The following is an 18,767-nucleotide window of genomic DNA, read 5'->3' as shown; positions in this document are numbered from 1 at the left end:
CTCTCATTTTTTTTTATTTTATTTTTTTACTGAAAGGATTTTCATTTGTTAAGACAAATCTTTTTTTGGAAACCATTTCGTATTTTTATATCAAAGTCAATAATAGATTTGCCGGACGAATCAAACAACTATATTCCTAGTTTGAAACCACTCAAAATGAATGAAATCTTTGCTAAGGACTTTGAACAGGAGGATCAGGAGCGGCAGGAAAGGAGAAAGGAGGATGAGTCTTGTAATAAAAAATCAACAGAAGATGATGATGACATGTACTACACTAAAAACAGCAATACATCCTCTGGGGATAGCGGATACGGAACACATCATCAGCGTACAAAAGAAAACAGAATGAAGGCACAAGATGTATTTGAATCTGTTGAAAAGAAGAGTTCTCGTAAAAATAGTATAAACAGTAGCAAACTGTCTTTGTTTTTCTCGACAAAATCTCGTAATAAGAAGGAACCACATTTTGTCAAATTTCAAACTTGGTCTAACAGCAACAATAAATTCAATCACAGCCAAGAACAACAACAACTTCATAGGAAGTCTTCTTCAACAGTACATGGTTCACCTATTGAAGAAGTACATCAACCAGAACTTATGCTGTTACCGATCGCTAGGCGAAAATCGAGTAGCTCTTTAGACGATGCAACTTGCACCAATCATTTAAAACTTTTTGATGAATATGGAAATTTACAGGCTAAATATGTAAGCAGGATGTCTCTTTTTTTTTATTCTGTCTCTCTTTTATAACACGTAAAATATAGAAATTAGGAAATGTAATAGGTAAAGGGCATTTTGGAACAGTTTACAGGTAAATATATAAAAAATAGGGGGAAGATGAATTTATTACCATTTTGCATGAAAAAAAAAAAAAACTTATTTTTCTTTCAGGGCACTTGATCTACTATCAGGAAAAACGGTGGCGATTAAACAAATTGATTTAAAATCTTCAAAGAAACAAGACATTAAAGACATGATAGTAAAAGAAGAAGAAATAAATACACGTAGATTTAATATGTTTAATTTATTTTTTTTTGTAGCAAGAAGCCAAGTTACTGAGTTCGCTGGTACATCCAAATATTGTAAAATACGAAGGATTTATTCAAACGCAAGACCACATAAACATTGTGTTAGAATACGTTGAGAATGGTTCATTATTAAATACGTTAAAATCATTTGGTAATTCACTACCAGAGCATCTTGTTGCATGTTACTGTCAAAGAATATTAAAAGGTTTAACCTACCTTCATCAGCAACATGTCGTTCACTGTGATCTCAAGGCTGCGAATATTCTAACAACTAAATCAGGAGATGTCAAACTATCCGATTTTGGTGTCTCGCTTAATTTGAAATTGAAGAAAAATGAAGATGAAAATGTCGTATCTGGAACTCCCTTTTGGAGTAAGCAAAAACGAAAAAAAGTACTGAGCTTTACATTAATGCTTTCTTTTTCTTCGCTAGTGTCACCTGAAGTGATCGAGTTGAAAGGAGCATCTATCAAGTCAGATATTTGGTCTTTAGGCTGTACAATCATCGAGTTGTGTACGGGAAAGCCACCTTATTCTGATCTGATGGCAATGTCTGCCATGTTTAAAATTGTCGAAGAAGATCATCCTCCTATACCCAATAATATATCCACAGTAAAGATAACATATAAACAATGATTTGTAACTCATTTATTATGAACAGGAATTAAAAGACTTTCTGAAACTTTGTTTTAAAAAGGATCCATCCCAGAGACCAAGCACTAATGAGTTATTACGACATACTTGGATCTTACAGCAGCAACCATTGGACATCATTTCAAGCACGTCCTCCTCTTCTATGCTAATAAAAAAGTCAACAGCTCACAAAAGTAACAGTAGCGCAACAGTATTCAGTAGTAAACATGTACATAGCTTAATAGATTGCACTTTTCCAAAAGGTAAAAATGGAATGTTTATGTTCTGTGATGATAAATTTAAGCGAAATATAGAAGCAGGGACATGCAAGGCATGCGATTTGCCCATAAAGCGAAATGCTTTTGTATGCAAAGGTAAACGCATAAATATTTTTTCGTTAATGTTCTATTTACACGCATCATTAGATTTTTGTGGTTATATTTGTCATAAACAATGTAATACGCTCGATGTAAGTCATATTTTTTTTAATAGTGGTATTCAATAACTTGATGTTTTTTTATAGAGAAATCCTAAGCCAACTATTTCAGCATCCACACAATTTCGTGACAAATTTTCAATTTCTAAACTTATCATCACTCGCACTCATGAACAATCACAGAAGTGGTGGAAAAGGAAACCATCACCAAAAGAAATACGTTAATAAACTTTTATTGTTTCATAATTTACTATTCTGTTGATATAAAGGTTGGGAATGATAACCAAAAAACATGGGATTGATTGTAGATGGATTAAATACGGGTTGTTGAGCTGGCTTAATCGAATAAGGTCGATAAAATGTATGTGTTCCTTGAAAGGCTGGATGAATCATATTTGGCTTTAAATTGTTATTTACTTCTGTCTTGTTATTATTCTCGGTGGGCATTTTATACAAAAAGGAAGAAGAAAATAAATCTTTTTCTTTCTCCACACGCTCCTCCAAATGTGGTGCATAGTTTATGTCATCGTGTGTAACATTTCAATTGGACAATCACATGAACTCAGTTTTACAAGCAAAATGTTTATTTTTTATTAAAACAAAGCAAGGGATAGCTTTTAATGCAAAAAAGAAAAGAAAACAAGTTAAGGTCTAATTCTGACACGAACATAAGGAACATCAACATCTTCGTCATTAACGTCGTTAACACAAACTTCAAAGATCAACGATTTAACGTGTGGTGGGATTGGCTTCTTTGAAACGCTTTCAACCACTTTGGACAATCTCATGGCTAATCTTTCTGCTGCCTTCTTCTTATTCATAAAGAATGAATAAAGCATAGATACACCAGATGAAACCATGGTAATTTCAAGTTTGTGTTCATTTTGGAAATAGTCAATAAATTCTTGCAACGTCATATCATGTTCAATATCAAATCGATCCCACAAACTGAACTTGACGCCATTGTATTCCAATGTAGGAGCAGCAATAGGCTCAGAGAAACCAAAGAAGGGTAAAGCCAAATTGACGAATCCGTTCTTGTATTGTTCTAATTCCTTCTTACCATCAATCACCTTGTAAAGTTCAAGACAGACTAAACCAGTGACCATGGCAGTGGTTGTAGCAATAGCAGGGATGATCTTTCCTGCAATAAACTTGGTTCGGTAACGGTCCGCAGGGGTAATAGCATAGTTCATTGCACGCAAGTTGGAGGCGGCAGTGATAAAATCAATATGATGATTGCTGTCGTCGTCCTTTTCAAACTCGGCAGGTGTCAAACGATAAGTGCCGAAAGAAGAGGCATTAGGTAAATTGGCAATCAAGTCATCAAGAGAATCAGCTCCCCCACTATTGTCTACTGTTTCATTTTCTTGTACTTGGATCTTGACACCTTCTTTGGGCTTGAATTCAGGCACCATAACATTGTCAAGTGCCTTTCTGATATAGGCTTCATCACTTTCGCCCTTCAAGCCATAGTTGAAGGCATGCAAATGAGCAGCATGAATAATGAATGAAAGATGATCAGGATTGTTGACATCAAAGACAAGAGGAGTAGGTGCACGCTTAGGGCCAGACCAGAAAGGTTGACCGGAAGAGGTCATAGCATCAGGGGGGAAATTGAATAACAATTGGCGAATGTTATTGCTATATAATTCTTCAAATTTAAGTCGTGCCCAAGTAATACAGTCATCAAATGATTCAGGCTTATCAACAGTCAGATAATTGTTGACAGTCTCCAATGTTTCTTTGCTAGTACCGCCTTGCTTAAGAGTGACCTCAACAAAATTGGGTTGGCTCAAATATAAATTGACATTATCGGCAGGCTGCTTAAAGTAACCTTCAAACAAATCACGAGCCCATTGAATGGTGTGTTCAATAGCATTGGGGAAGTTCTTGAGAGTACAAATAGGAATGGACTTTTCAGGTGGATCCTGAGAAGAAGAATAGGATTCTGTCACAAAGGGAATAATAACTTGTGTGTTACCCTTGGTACCCAGTGTACCTGATTCCAAAAGTGGTTTACGATAATAAACACATCTTCTATCCATGTATTTACCTGTAAAAATATTTAGTAATTAGAAAATACTTCTCTACTCATTCTGGTAACTTACGTGCTTCGATATTGTCAAGGGCATTAGTTACACCATCCAATGCTTCAAAGAAATCATCATCATAAATGTCTAATCACAATAATAAAATCAGCTCATCTTTTTTGAGTTAAAAAAAAAGACTTACTTTCAGTGTCAGGACCAACACGTTCTTGATGGATACTGATTTTGCTGTTCAAATCAGGGTTCATTCTACAGACAGCAGCTGATGCACATTCAGATTTTAATTTCTATATGAAAATTGTATTTAGAATACACTTCAAATTTAATACTACAAACAAGCACTTACACCAACATCACCAGTTCTGAACAAAAATTGTCTGTTGAGATTACTTTTTTCAATAGTATCCATATCAGTAATTGTTAAATGTCCCTTTGGACCGGTACCCAAACCCATCATGGCCCAATTCTTGAGCATTTCACAACCGATGGCACCAGCACCAACCAAGAATTCGTTAGTGTTGGCAATCTTTTCTTGGAATTCACGACCAAATACAGCAATTTGACCATCATATCGAGAACCAGTCTAATCGGAATAAAATGAATAACTCTAGTCGTTCTTTTATCTAGCTAATAATACTTACAGGAGCACAAAGCTCTTCAGACAGCTTTGAATTAACAGGAAGTGCTTCGAGTGCATCAAAGTACATACATTGTTGAATAGGTGAGAACTTGCCACTTACGGCCTTCAATACTTCTTGAGCTGCCATACCACCAAATACGGCAACCATTGGAGACAATTCACCTTGAGATTCATAGGCTAATTCCTTGATTAATTTTTCATCCAATTCTGGCTTGTCTTCAGAATTTTCAGCCAATTCCTTTGTTTTTTCAAATACTTCATTTGCATCTTCTTCATTTCTGGGTTTAGGATATCTGCCATGCTTCTCTACAAAATCATACAAAGCTTGGAATGCAAGATGTAATTGTGCTGGACGATCAAATTTGGCGAAATCAGAGATCAAAAAGTCAGGTTTGGCTAAAGATTCTCTGAACGATTTCTACTCAACAACTATTAATACTTTTCTCTCCTTTTTTTTTGATGATTTAAAACTTACAAAATCAACTTGCTTTGGCATTTTTACTTCATTGAATAAGCCTCCACTTTTGTAATCACCAAAGCTTGAGGTATCACCAATGCTAAATGTGTAAGGACCAAGAACCTTTATTTTACGAGGAGAAATATTATTCAATTCTTCCATTCCTTGAATCTCCTTAAATGTCACATAGGCACCGTCTTCCAAGCCGTGGCGAACTTCATCCAAGCAAGTAACAATACCTTCTTCCTCCTATACAAGAAATTAAATATTTAGCTTATACGACTCTTATACGCAAACAAGAATGGATCCTACCTTTGATACACTGGCAACCATACCTTGCAAAGGTTCCTCACCATTGGTATCCAAAACTTCAAACATGGGACCAAAGTCATTAAAGATACGACTATATACAAAATATCAGAAATCAAAGCCGCATTTCATTTCTTTTTCATACCCAAAGAGACCACGAACTTCAGTAGAAATGAAGTGAATATTGTTTGCGTGACAGATATCAGAAATTTGTAATTGTTTTGATAAGGGCATATCGGTAATCACAACCACCTTGTACTTTTTCAAGACATCTTCTGTCAAGTCGTTTTCTAAGAGATGAACAGGTACGTATTGGTTCAATTCAGCAAGCTTAGGTTGAGTTACTTGTGCACGAGGTTTGCCAATGTCTTGTTCTGCCAAATAAAACTATACATAGAAATGGTCGTAAGCAAATAGTGTTCTTAATGAATAATTTTCTTTTTTTACTTGTGTAGACAAATCACTAATTTGAGCAGGCTCGGGATCATAAAGAGTAACACTTTTTACACCAGCCAAAACAACGTTCTTAGCTAATTGAAATCTTGTTAGTAAGACCATCTATTTTATGCTCTATTAATAAAAAAAAGGTTACCAATTTCAACACCAAGACCTTTCAAACCAACAACTAACACATGAGCAGCGCTCATTTTCTTCATAGCCTCATGGCCTAAAACGTAGCTACGCGTATTGTATAAGTAAATTGTATATAAAAAAGGGAGGAAAGAGCAAATTTAAATCTTACAGTTGACGAGAATACAAGCTTTCATCAATAGCTTGCTCAGTATCAACATTCATTTTTGACATTATTTCTTTTTATAAACTCAATTAAAAAAAAGAAACAAAAAAGAAACGAGAAAAAATGTGCTCGGATTTATATAAAAGGCCCAACACAGCCATCGTCACTAAATTTTACGTCATTTTTTTTTTTTTTTTTTGCTGCGAATATCTCCAGGTTATCTCACAGTATGCTTTCTTTCTCAAGCATAAAATATCTTTTGCAGCTCTATTAGTAATCTCTTGTTCCTCGTTTTTTCGCTTACAAATCTGACTCTCAGCATACAATAACCATTACATTATAAAAAAGCCTGTAAACTTTTATGAGAGTTTCCAGTTGAGAATTATCTGTTTTATAAGCATAAGAAAATATTTTTGATGATAAACTTACCAATAATTAAACGATAATATATAGTAATATTTCTAATCCACAAGTTGAATTTGTTCGGATAAAGCTGTTGGATTTTTTGTATTGGTGTAAATTGTAAACGATGATACTGTCATTTTATAAGAAGTACGAAAAGTATATTCCATATCAATGGGACCATTTTAAAAGGTAATTTCATTTCACCTGTACTTTTCAACCTTACAGCAGAACTATTTTTAATATTTATTAAGAACAATGAAATCATTGACAGCTACTATCTTGAAGCTAGAAGGTCCAACTCTAGCTTCAGTTGACAGCACTAAAATCAATCAAATCACTAGTCTATGCAGGCGATACTCTAATTTTTACCAATTCCAAGGAAAAATTTATAATAAGAGTGTTTAAAAGTATACAGAGTTGCATTCAACTCTCAAGTAAATTACTCAGCATCAACAGCATCTCTATCAGCCGGTGGATACATGTTCAACAATCGAGAATTCAAAGAATTGATGGTCAATAATAGTCTCAAGTGGCTTGATTCTTAGTCGTTAGGCGACATCAAGTACATAGGGTACCTAATATAGCTCAACAACGATTAAAGAAACTTATTTTATAAAGAAAAAAAAAAAAAAAGGAAGTACAAACCATGGACTGAAATTACGAGTTTATCAAGTAAAGTACAATATCTGCTTTCTTTATGAAGGGATAATACCTTTTAAAGAACAAAAAGTGCTTGTTTTTTTTATGTTCCTACAATTTAATCATTCTTTTACATGTTCTGTACATTGTTTTTTCTTTATTGAGGTTTTAGTATTTACAGACATAATACTTATGAATGATTTAAATGAGCAAAAGCAACTGATTACACTTTAAATATTTACATACATACACTAAGTTTTCAAATGGGTGTTTAGAAACTTGAAGTCATCGTTTCTAAATCAATACTCAATCGAGATTCAAGCAAGTCTACGCTATGTGTCCATATCACAAACCAGTCACAGCAAAGAGAAATGACAATTTGGCATCGTGTCTTTTTCTTTCTCGTTTATGAAGGCTTTCCAGATTAAATGATGAAGGACGAGCACAACTGTTGTATCGACTGGCATCACTTACTAATATTTAAGCATGAACTGAGGAGGAAAAGAAACAATAGACCAGCTTTGACTTGCTACTTATTGTGTAATGTAAATTGTATTTCTTTAGCAAATTGATTTCCAAATGACCAAATTACTGTCAACAGTCTGAGTGAACTGATGTTTAAAACCTAAGCGAATCAATCTCAAGGATCTGAGTAAAGGCTCATTTAAATGAGCGAACCATCTTGAGAAAAAAAACAATCTACAACTATGCCTACGCTTTTTTGTCACTTTTATTCTTTTTCCCGAAACTATGTCAAAGCCTATTACTCCACCTTCATCTAAAGTTGATTGGGCCACCATGGGCTTTCAGTACAGAGACCTAAATGGTTTTATGAGATATACTTGGACTGAAGAAAATGGCTGGGATAATGGTCGCTTTGAAACTAACCCAAAGTTAGATGTCCACATGTGTTCAACTGGTCTTAATTATGGACAGCAGGTAGAGATAGATATATAAAGAGAGAAAATATATGCTGACAATACTTTATAGTGCTTTGAAGGCTTAAAGGCTTTTCGTGACAGTGAAGGACGTGTGCGTGTCTTTCGTCCTGAAGACAATGCTGAAAGAATGATGCATAGTGCAGATATCGGACACATGCCTCATGTACCTAAAGAAATCTTTTTGGAGGGTATTAAAAAAACAGTGGAGGCTAACCTTGAATATGTTCCACCCAAAGAAACAGGAGGATCACTTTATATTCGACCTCTTTTATTTGGAAGTGGACCTTTTATTGGAATGGGACCAGCACCTGAATTTACTTTTGTTGTTTTTGCCATGCCTGTGGGACCTTATTATTCCGGTGGCGTAAAACCTGTAGATGCTGTGGTTGTTGAAGATTTTGATAGAAGTAATAGTCAGCAAAGAAAAAAGAGAATAAAAATTAATTTTTTTAATAGGTGCTCCTAATGGAACAGGTTCAGCCAAATTGGGAGGTAACTATGCACCTACATTAGCGCCTATGGCTAGAGCCAAAAAGAATGGATATCCTCTTACCCTCCACCTCGATGCCAAGACTCACACTTTAATTGATGAATTTTCTACTTCTAATTTTGTTGGCTTGACATATCCTGGTAAGACAATCGAAATAATCAGAATAACAAATAAAGACTAATCTTTTAAAAACAGATGCTGAGGGCAAACGTATTTTTGTTACACCTGATTCCAGTTCTATATTGAAATCAGTGACACGTCGTTCACTTGCAGCCATAGCTCAAAAATTCGGTTGGGGTGTAGAAGAGAGGCCTGTTGCTTTAAAGGAAGTAGAAGAAGGTAAATTTGCTGAAGTTGCTGCCTGTGGCACAGCTGCTATTATTACACCTGTCAAAAAGATTGTTCGTGGTGACCAAGTGATCACGATTGGTTCTCAAGACGAAATCGGAGAAGGTTTCAAGAAGCTCTATGATGAATATCGTGGTATTCAAGGTGGTGATGTTGAAGACACCTTCAACTGGTTATGGCCTAAAGAAGGCTTGTAAGAGGAGTCTGATATTCAATAAATTTGCTATTAACCAAGAAAGGTTTGGTTTGCGCTTTTTTTTTTTTTCTCTCCTTTTTTTTTATCATCTCTATTTGTTTATTCATGATAATCAATCGGATAACATTTCGATGGTCAATTATAATACTACCACTCATCATTCTATTTTCACTCTTTTTATTAAATCTTAATCATTCGTTTATATCAATCAATAACAAAGGTCTCGCACATGAAAAAACACAACTTCATGTTCAGGAACCAGGTAATGAATGCATACAAATAAGATATAACAAAGCTTATCAATACAACATAGTCTTGACACTTGAAAATACTAAAGCTTTATCTTCAAAGTATGACTTTGCTATCACCAACCCTCTTCCTCTTTGGACAAGTAAGAAAAAACCTGGCTTTTTTTTTATTAATTTTTTTATAAATTTTATTTTGTAGAAAAAGACTTAGAATTTTTCAAGACAGCAGCCGGTGAAACAGTATTTTCTCAGCTCACAGTCATTCCAGAACCAGGTGTGATACCCAATTTCAGTACAATGACATCTGCTGAGCGTCTATTTAAATCACTCTTTCATTACTTTGATCAACGACTCACTGAAGATCCCGCACAGGACGTGACAGCCGATCCGTCTTGGACTTTTTATGAACGATTAGAAAATGCTCTTTATCCGTGGTTGCATCCTTACTGGGAAAACGCCTTTCATTTGGTCAACGAAACAGAAGGACAAGGCATTGTCATTTGTGTTGGTAATGGGCAGTTCAAGTTTGCTGCTTCCACTATCCGCGTGCTTCGAGAAATACTTCATACTCAATTACCTATTGAAGTTTTCTTTATTCGTGAAGATGATCTGTCAGTCGCCAAGCGGTTTTATCTCTCGAGTGAATTCACAGACGTGACACTTCGAAAACTGGATGAAACCATTGGTGATTACTATACTCGATTTGGCGGATGGGCTATGAAACCGTTTGCTATGTTGGCCAGTCGATTTACTGAAGTCATCATGATGGATGCCGACGCCTTCTTTCTTCAGGATCCCACTGGTCTCTTTGATGATCTGGGCTACAAGATGGCCGGTAGCCTCTTCTTTTATGACCGTACTTTATTTCCCAACTGGAATGTAGGGCCCGACTGGCTTCGTTCCTTTCTACCTACAACAAGTCTTTTGGTGCCCAAAACTCGATGGTTTCAAGGCACCTCCTCTCATGAACAAGAGTCGGGTGTGATTGTTATGAACAAACGGAAGTCTCTGCTGGGTCTACTCTCAGCCTGTAAATTGAACGGGCAGAACGAGCGTGATCAAGTTGTTTATCGACACGTTCATGGAGACAAGGAGACCTTTTGGATCGGCCATGAAATCACACAGACACCCTATGCTTTCATCAAATCATTTGGTGCAGTAATCGGCAACATGGGTCGTGGAGGGGAGGACGGGGAACCTACACAGGTTTGTGGGGTTCAGTTGCATTTGGATACAGAATCAAGACCACTTTGGTTCAATGGTGGTCTTTATCGAAACAAATACAAGGAGCATTTGGAGTATCTCAATTTCACACACTTTGCTCAAGGAGAGCAGTGGGAGTTTGCTACTCACTGCATCAAGGATACAGACAAGATTTCTGAATTGGATCCTGATCAAAGAACAGTTGCGCTAGCTGCTATTGAGATTGATAAACAAAGAGAAAAGGACCAAGCCTTATTGGATCAAGGCCGTTGGAAGCCCAAAGGCTATCCTTAATACGTGTAAAAAAAGCTGTTTAAATATTCTCCTTAGTTTTCTTTATTTCTATTTCTAAATATGTTACACTTGTTTAAACTTTTGCTTGATATATTCTCATCTTCTTTTCTTCACCACCACAAAGTATCTTGTCATTATCCCAAAAGACACTTAAAATCTTTTCCTTGTTCTCTGCTGCGTCTACAGTATACAAAGGTTCTTTACTGCTACGGATATCCCAAACACGTACTGAAGAATCATAAGATCCTGAACATAAAGTGTATTCAGATTTCTTTGACCAACTCACAGATGAAACCCAGGCTGAGTGTCCACGTAAGGTGAGCTTGACATTCGTACCATCCTCTGACTTAGGATCCCATAATCTCACTGTGTTATCTGTATGACCTGTAGCCAGTAATTTTGAGTGTAAAGAATAATCTACATCCAAAACAACCTTTTCACAATTCTATCATCGCAGTATTAATAATTTTGCCTATTCCTGAATTTTGCCATGATTACCTTTGTAGACAAGTTGACTTGTTGTTCAACATCCCAAGCACGAATAGAATGATCCCAGCCACCAGTGTATACAATATTTGAATCATTATTGTTAAAAGCAACTGTATTCACAGCACCCACATGGCCTTCCAATGCAACTGATCTTGCCTTGATTTTTCTACTCTCTCCTGCCTTCTTCTTCTTTTTCGATGGCTGTTCATCCTCCAAGTGTTCATCCTCAGTAGGTTCTAATGTGGTCCATACTCGAACCAATCCATCTGCTGAAGCACTTGCCAACTATTGTACGCATATGTGAGTAATCGCGTTGTTTAATAACCAAATGACTTACATAGTTGTTATTTGCATCAACAGCAACGGATTCAACTGGACCTTTGTGCCCCTTACATTCATACATTAAACGGTAAGAACTATTTTCTAAAGAATATTCCCAGGCCAACACACTGTGATCCAATGATCCAGAAAAGACAATGGCTTTATCCCCTATAATTAAAAGATGTTAGTTTATTGCTCTCAAATAATAAATATGTCCACAAATACCATCAACTTGTCCTAACGAAACACTTTTAACCGAGTCAGTGTGTCCAATAAAAGTAGAGATACATTCTCCTGAAGTATTCCATAAACGAACCATGTTATCATATGAACCTGTAGCAAACAATCCACTCTTTCCAGTGACCGAACTGATCCAGTCATCGTGTTGATAAGCTGTGAGTGGAACAGGTGGAAGCATAGATTCAACATATTCAATCGTGACAAGATTTTCCTATTATGAGGTTGTCTATTAGAATAAAAATAAAACACGCTTTTTTTTTTCTCTTCTCATTACAGTAGAAAGGTTGGTAGCGTTTAAGTATTCAGAGATACTTGTTCGTAAGAGTTGTCCATCAATCAAAAAGTCAAACGGAATAGGTTTTTCTATATATTAACAGGATAAATGGATTTGTTGCAATGTAATTATTATCATTATTTTACCAATGTCAAGTAAACCATTGACAATTTCAGAAAGACCTTCTTTCTTTATACTTGAAGGAAGTAAAATAGTAGCATCGCTCACCTTATAAGGTGTTTGAGTGACAAAACGAACTTGAACCTGTTCTGACATTTTATTTTGCAAAAAGGAAAAAAAACAAAAAAAAAAACTATTTTTTAAGCTTGCTTGAATTTTTAATTTAAATGTGGCTTGTGTCCCCTTTTCTATTCTACGTTTTACTTTAACGCATAAATAAATGACGGAACAATATGAAAAATATCTTCAACAAACACAAGAGGTTGAAAAACTATTAGCTAGCATTAAAGCACTTGATTTGATAAAGCAAAATAAAAAGTTACAAGACACTGTAGAGCAAAATTTTGATTTATACAAACATGATCATAATGAACGGCATGACTCACTTGAAAATGAACTTTATGAACTAAAAGTAAAAGAAGCAGAGATTGTACAAGAGTATCATGAATTATGTCAAAGAAATGAAAAATTCAAAAAGGAACAAGAAAAATTGGAGAAGAATACAAGAAGACAAGAGGTTGATATGGATGAAATAACAAGGGAAATTGAGTTGCTAGAGAAACAAATACAGGAAGTAGATAAATATCAGTTGTCTGCAACCACAGTACCTTACACAGAGTATATAAATCAGTTGTACAATACAGAATTATTTTCTTATTAGTTTTTAATATAGGCTTATTATGGCTTTATATGAAGAATTAGGTGTAAAGGTAATTGTGGAGAATGGCCAAGAGACCTTGATTAAATTAGGTAAATAATTTATGAGATAATAAATTAAAAAAACTAATAACTATGGGGGCAGATTCATATGATAAAAAACACACGCGTGTTTATAATCTTCAAAACCAAAATCATTTAATTAATCCAAACGTCGTTTGGAAGCATATCTCAAAAGGACTTAAATAATACCCCTCTCTCTCTCTTATTAATTTATTTATGTAAATGAACAAAATGTAATTATGCTTTGTATCCAACTTGGCTTTTCATACAAAATAATAGGCATTGATGGTAGTGAAGAGGAGGCCTTAATTCTTCTTACAAAATCAGCCTGTAAATCATTTAGTGTTGTTTTCATTGTACACATTTCCTTTAGCATCTGACAGATCAACTGGACCAAGAAAAAGATTTCCGTATTATTGTTAAAAGGTTGATTAAAATGCTCCAGATCATCCAATATCCTTGATAGCATAGTATTACTCATTTCACTTAGGTCCGTCATGTCCAGTGTCCTTTTTAGTTTCTTATTCAACACGCGTACATCAGCTGCGTTCATTTTATCTAGTGTTTGCTGTGTGACTGTGTGTAATAGGTTGATTGAAGGTGATGGTTGCACAATTTTTAATTGTGGTAATTTCATGGCTGGTATCACCACCTCTTCACGCGATTCCTTGCTCCTTACTAATTTATGCTCGTGCTCTTTTAATAACACTTTATGTGTCAATTTCAGGGTTTCTATACAAATTAGGCCGTTTAAATCATTCGGCGATTGAATTATAATCACTATTACCATGCTTTTCATGTAACCTCTTGTATCTAAGATTAAGTGTATTGTTTGCTTTGCCGAGTAATGTGAGTTCTTGCTTTAAGTCATTAATCTAAAGCTACTATTAGTTCTTGCTTCAATACTCTGGGTTGTCGTGTGCACCTGAGTTGTCAGTTCTTGTTCAACATTGGCCTTTGCACTAAGCAATTTCTGAACTTTTTCATTTACTTCAAGCATATTTTTTAATTCATTGCAATATTTTCTCATTGATTTTAATTCATTTTGAAGAATTTCAATAACCTATTTGTGCTTATGAATAAATACAATAGAGTTAAATGTACGTCAGTCTATTTACTCTATCAGATTCTTCCTTTTCCCATCTTAATCTATTTAATTCCTTCATGTTTTCTTTATAAGTATCGAATGCCTTTTATACGGATTAAAGCGTATGTTTAATACGAACAATTTACTTTTTACCTGATCTTTTAAAAGAACCTGTCCAATTTCTATTGTTATTTCAGTTAACCCTTTTGCATTCAATTCCTATTATTTTTTCATACCAGCAGCTAGTAACGCATCATCTTCCACTTCTTCAAATGATTCATTAAACTCTTTCAGTTGAGTACAGTCCAATTGGTTACAACAACAAGCGAATTCATGCATTTTTAATAGGAGAAAAAGAAGAAAAAGATTTACAATAGAGAAAGGAGAAACAAAAAAAAATCATTTTAAAAAAAAATAAAATATGAGTGACGTTTATTTCAGCCGAGCATGCAACCGCCCTTAATTCATGCTAATGTGTCAACTCTTTTTAATCAATATTTATTATTATTGTTATTGTTTTAATTATTGTTTACGCATTTAAAGCTCAAAGCTATATTTATAGCTTTTACTTGTTCTTTTCATCATTTTATGCTATCACCTCTATTTATTCTTACTGGCAGACTATTCGGAGTAAAGAAAAGGAGACAAACCGAATTCAAACGCCGCCACCCAAAACTAGGAACGGGACAGAAGTCAGGGATGGGGTAACCAAGTTGATCAAGTCCTAAAACATGTGATCAAACTAATTTGTTCATTTACATTTGTAATAAAAACTTTTAGCTTCTTAAATGGATTTGTGCATTAGTATATAGTTTTCACTAGGTAGGATTATGTTCATGAATAAAAACCTCTTTAAGCTTTCTGATTTACATATTAAACTGCATATGTTGTGTATGTTGATTTTGCTGTTTTGTACATAAGCAATGCGCAAGCCCAAAAACAAGGATGTACAAACTATTCATTGGAAAATACATAATTGCATGAGGTATCGACCTGATGGTAGCATAGCAACTACATAATAACCAAATTTTAATGGTCCTATGTACTATGTTCTAAAAAATGGGTTAAATAAAACTTCATGTCATTCAAAATAAGAAAGATATTGTGGGCTAATTGGGGAACACAGTAACAAATGATGATAAACTGTGCTTGAGCTTGAAAACTTGCAAGAACGTTGATTTATTGTGTTTTTACACTGATTTGGTTATTATAAATTATATTTTACACTATTTGTAAGATGATTTTATTTCGATTATCCCAAAGACATGTTTATAGTTTTTATTGGTGTTTTATTTCATACAGTGTTTTTAGTTAAATTTTGAAGGTACAAAAACCAATATAGCTCATTCCCACATAATAATTCTAAAAGAGGAAATAAACACAAAGAGTGACTCGATGCAAAGTATCGACAAAGAATCCGCCCCTTGCTTCTTGCAGATTGCCCTTTCGGGAAACACCTGCTTTCTGTTGGAGAAGTCCTAAACTCACCCTACTCGACTAAGATGAGAACAGTTAAAACAGGTAAAGGGAGCAAATACTTTGGGTTTTAAGGGTTGATGACACTTTTAACAAACATAAAAAAAGATGATCAACAAAGATCATGCTCAGACATTCATCATGCATTAGTGATTTTGTGAGAACAATTGGTGTGTCTAGTAGACTTGCATATATAGTCAATCCCAATGCTGATTATTGATGAGGATTTAAAAGGAATAGTCCCTTTACTTTATTCATTAGGCTTAGTATTTGAACTGACAGTGATAGCAAAAGAATATCATTCGGCTTAGAGAACATATAAATAATATCTCACCTTGAATGATTTATAGCATTCCTAATCATTTTTTATTTGGAAGAGTGCTATTGAGTTTAGCAAACATATTAGCATGAGATCTTTTTCTGAAGTAGGTTATAACGAATGCTCTTAAAGGAAAATTTCTTTTCCCCTCCTTTAAAAAAAAGTCAGATCAATAAGACATCCTCCATCGTCCTAGGATTGATTAATAATCGTCATGGCTGTTCAAGTTTTATATTTTGTATCCCAAATTTTTTAGTACCCTTGAACTCGATATTTTCTTATAAACTTTTTTGATTGCTTCTTTTTTTAAAGTTGCTTTCAAGCTCTTCGCTTATTATAGCATAGCTTTGTCTATCAATTAGCATAAATAACGAATGGCAACTAAGCATATTGTCTAAATGAACAGCAACACGATCTATAATGGCACTTTGAGTTTCGTGTATGATAGTTGCAAAAGCAGTAACAACTGAGAAATAGGTTCTTGCATAATTGATGCCAGATACTTGTCGACATGTCCTTTGAACCCCACTGCGCTGTCTCTTCTGGCTGATCACCATTGATTAATTTCCTTGGACAAATATTTTCTTCATCAGCGTGGATGACATTCCATACTCAGCAGAAAAAGTCACCTTATAGAGAGTCGTTTATTGATCACCGTTTAACACTCATTTTTCGTTTAAATATTTTCACTTATAAAGGGCTCACGCCTATTTATATATGAAATTAATCTATCTGCTTCAGTGAGTAGAGTTACTATTATATCTGTTGTTAATAATTGGTCACAAATTAATATTTGCTATTATGCGTTGTGTAAGTGTTGACAAAATGTTGTTTACTAATTTTTCCTATCACAGAGGCTTTTGTAACTGTATTATGCTTTGTATTAAATGCCAAAAAGCTTCAAATCAGACTCAATGGTTATATTCTTGCTCATCGGCAGCAAAATCGCTGTTATCAAATGGACATGAATCATCCAACAATTTGACCAAGAAGAAAGCAGAATCGGACCATGCAACCCATTTTATATTTTTGTTGTATTCGTATTCAGTTATCATTCAGTACTTTCCAGGGAGGCCAAATCTGTTTCGTCTCTGTCGAGTGACTATGCCTTTTATGATGCACGGTTATGCTCAAAAGAACTGATCATCCTTTCATTCTGCAAGAGAAAGTAATTGGCCGGCTGTTAAATTATGATTAAACTAATCTTTTCGGGATCTTCGTGCATATCATAAAGATCCAGAGCGAAGGTCTCTAGATTGAAGCGGTTTTGCGCAATAAACTTGTCATTCTTTCGTATTTTCAAACACATACTTGTGAATTGCATATTTCATCTTTTTATATTCTCACTCTAGAGAATATTCAAATTCTTTTATACTTTTTGTCATAGTTTAACATAATGTTGTTGTGCTCATCAAACATCAGGAAGTGTCAGATGTCAATAGCTTTCTTGTGGATGCTACAGAAGGCTCTGTTCAAACCATTGAATATATAAGCACTGACGGTCAGTTTACCTATTTATAAAGTATCTTAATTTTATTGAATTTAAATATAGTTTGCACTCTATTTATTCATTTTTATCGTATGCTTAGAGTCAATCTGTCCCACAGAATAAAATGATGAATCAGGACAGAATTAAAACAAAGATGTTGATCTTTATCTTGTAATAACCAAGTACGTCAATGGCTCCTTCAGATCTTTTCTGCATGCGATGACAATGTTATCATCAACAAACGTAATTTTATAAGATGCTAGTGTATTTGCCATTATGGCTGACTTTTTTCTTGGGCTATCTTACACAAGGAAAAACTGTCCATTGAAAATAGCAGGTTCATGTGCGATAACAATCTAACATAAGCTTTAGAGCTCAAGTTAGCAATGCTAAGCTTTCACTTACAAAATCCGAGAGGGACAATTTTGTTTTTTTTTTTTTTTTGTCTTTTTTTTTTTGTTTTTAGCTTGGGCAAGTTTTATGGATCGAGCCCTATAATTCCTAACAAGTGTGGTTACGTCCACATCAGTAACCACCCATTAAAATTCGAATTGGTACCTATAAAGGCTTTTATGGCTATTGTTTACCTTCGTTTCGTCGGTAGACTCTTCATTATTGAAGTTGTAATCATAAAGAAGTTAAATACAAGCAATCTTTGAAGGCTTTCTGTCTTCATCACTACTGGCTATCTCTTCGCTGTTACTAATTTGATTTTGCGCTTGAACTATTTTACCATTCCGTTATTTATTTCATTTCCCAACAATATTATCATACCTGAAGCTCCTGGATGCGTTGAGTAGTTTATGGTAACACTAAGCAGACACTCAACACATAGATATCACAGAAAGCCTGCAAGTAAAGCAAATGCTTAATTGTGGAGATGGTAGATGATATACGCAAAAGGAAACAAAAAAAAATACGTATAAGAAGAGAAAAGTGGTTAGCAATTTTTTAAATAATGTTTATTTGTTTGATTAACAGTGTTCTTAAAAAGAGTCAAATTTCAGCTAGTCAACCACTTATTTCAAAATACTTTCTTTAATGAATACCGTGTCCAATTAATTTTTGAATATATCACCCCTAAACTTACTAATAAAAGTCATGCGTAAACATCATAT

At 34.6% G+C, this 18,767-nt stretch overlaps 7 protein-coding genes across 7 annotated transcripts; 4 read left to right on the top strand and 3 right to left on the bottom strand.

Annotated features, from left to right (window-relative positions):
• Positions 1–345: 345 nt before the first annotated feature.
• Positions 346–1,664, top strand: RO3G_16294 (uncharacterized protein; the record flags this gene model as incomplete). Its single annotated transcript, XM_067670878.1, has 5 exons — positions 346–705; positions 765–811; positions 892–979; positions 1,041–1,401; positions 1,462–1,664. 5 exons carry the CDS (start codon positions 346–348, stop codon positions 1,662–1,664), a joined length of 1,059 nt encoding a protein of 352 aa, XP_067526979.1.
• A 1,077-nt stretch (positions 1,665–2,741) lies between these two features.
• Positions 2,742–6,349, bottom strand: RO3G_16293 (ubiquitin-activating emzyme E1; the record flags this gene model as incomplete). Its single annotated transcript, XM_067670877.1, has 11 exons — positions 2,742–4,153; positions 4,209–4,277; positions 4,333–4,435; positions 4,495–4,731; positions 4,790–5,206; positions 5,264–5,494; positions 5,558–5,648; positions 5,700–5,941; positions 6,002–6,084; positions 6,147–6,232; positions 6,297–6,349. The coding sequence occupies 11 exons, from the start codon at positions 6,347–6,349 to the stop codon at positions 2,742–2,744; spliced, it is 3,024 nt and encodes a 1,007-aa protein (XP_067526978.1).
• A 1,735-nt stretch (positions 6,350–8,084) lies between these two features.
• On the top strand, positions 8,085–9,310 carry RO3G_16292 (branched-chain amino acid aminotransferase; the record flags this gene model as incomplete). Its single annotated transcript, XM_067670876.1, has 4 exons — positions 8,085–8,273; positions 8,325–8,682; positions 8,732–8,905; positions 8,961–9,310. 4 exons carry the CDS (start codon positions 8,085–8,087, stop codon positions 9,308–9,310), a joined length of 1,071 nt encoding a protein of 356 aa, XP_067526977.1.
• Positions 9,311–9,854: 544 nt separating this feature from the next.
• On the top strand, positions 9,855–11,054 carry RO3G_16291 (uncharacterized protein; the record flags this gene model as incomplete). Its single annotated transcript, XM_067670875.1, has 1 exon — positions 9,855–11,054. The coding sequence occupies one exon, from the start codon at positions 9,855–9,857 to the stop codon at positions 11,052–11,054; it is 1,200 nt and encodes a 399-aa protein (XP_067526976.1).
• A 459-nt stretch (positions 11,055–11,513) lies between these two features.
• Positions 11,514–12,654, bottom strand: RO3G_16290 (uncharacterized protein; the record flags this gene model as incomplete). Its single annotated transcript, XM_067670874.1, has 5 exons — positions 11,514–11,828; positions 11,881–12,032; positions 12,090–12,315; positions 12,379–12,467; positions 12,525–12,654. The coding sequence occupies 5 exons, from the start codon at positions 12,652–12,654 to the stop codon at positions 11,514–11,516; spliced, it is 912 nt and encodes a 303-aa protein (XP_067526975.1).
• Positions 12,655–12,778: 124 nt separating this feature from the next.
• Positions 12,779–13,316, top strand: RO3G_16289 (uncharacterized protein; the record flags this gene model as incomplete). The annotated part of the gene is made up of 2 exons (XM_067670873.1): positions 12,779–13,176; positions 13,232–13,316. The coding sequence occupies 2 exons, from the start codon at positions 12,779–12,781 to the stop codon at positions 13,314–13,316; spliced, it is 483 nt and encodes a 160-aa protein (XP_067526974.1).
• Positions 13,317–13,601: 285 nt separating this feature from the next.
• Positions 13,602–14,704, bottom strand: RO3G_16288 (uncharacterized protein; the record flags this gene model as incomplete). The annotated part of the gene is made up of 7 exons (XM_067670872.1): positions 13,602–13,606; positions 13,660–13,956; positions 14,066–14,153; positions 14,204–14,341; positions 14,397–14,468; positions 14,519–14,547; positions 14,602–14,704. 7 exons carry the CDS (start codon positions 14,702–14,704, stop codon positions 13,602–13,604), a joined length of 732 nt encoding a protein of 243 aa, XP_067526973.1.
• Positions 14,705–18,767: the final 4,063 nt, after the last annotated feature.

Source organism: Rhizopus delemar, genomic scaffold (assembly GCF_000149305.1).
Source record: "Rhizopus delemar RA 99-880 supercont3.19 genomic scaffold, whole genome shotgun sequence".
NCBI lineage: Eukaryota > Fungi > Mucoromycota > Mucoromycetes > Mucorales > Rhizopodaceae > Rhizopus > Rhizopus delemar.
The sequence above is the reverse complement of the archived record's forward strand: the minus strand, read 5'-3'. Positions and strand labels throughout refer to the sequence as shown.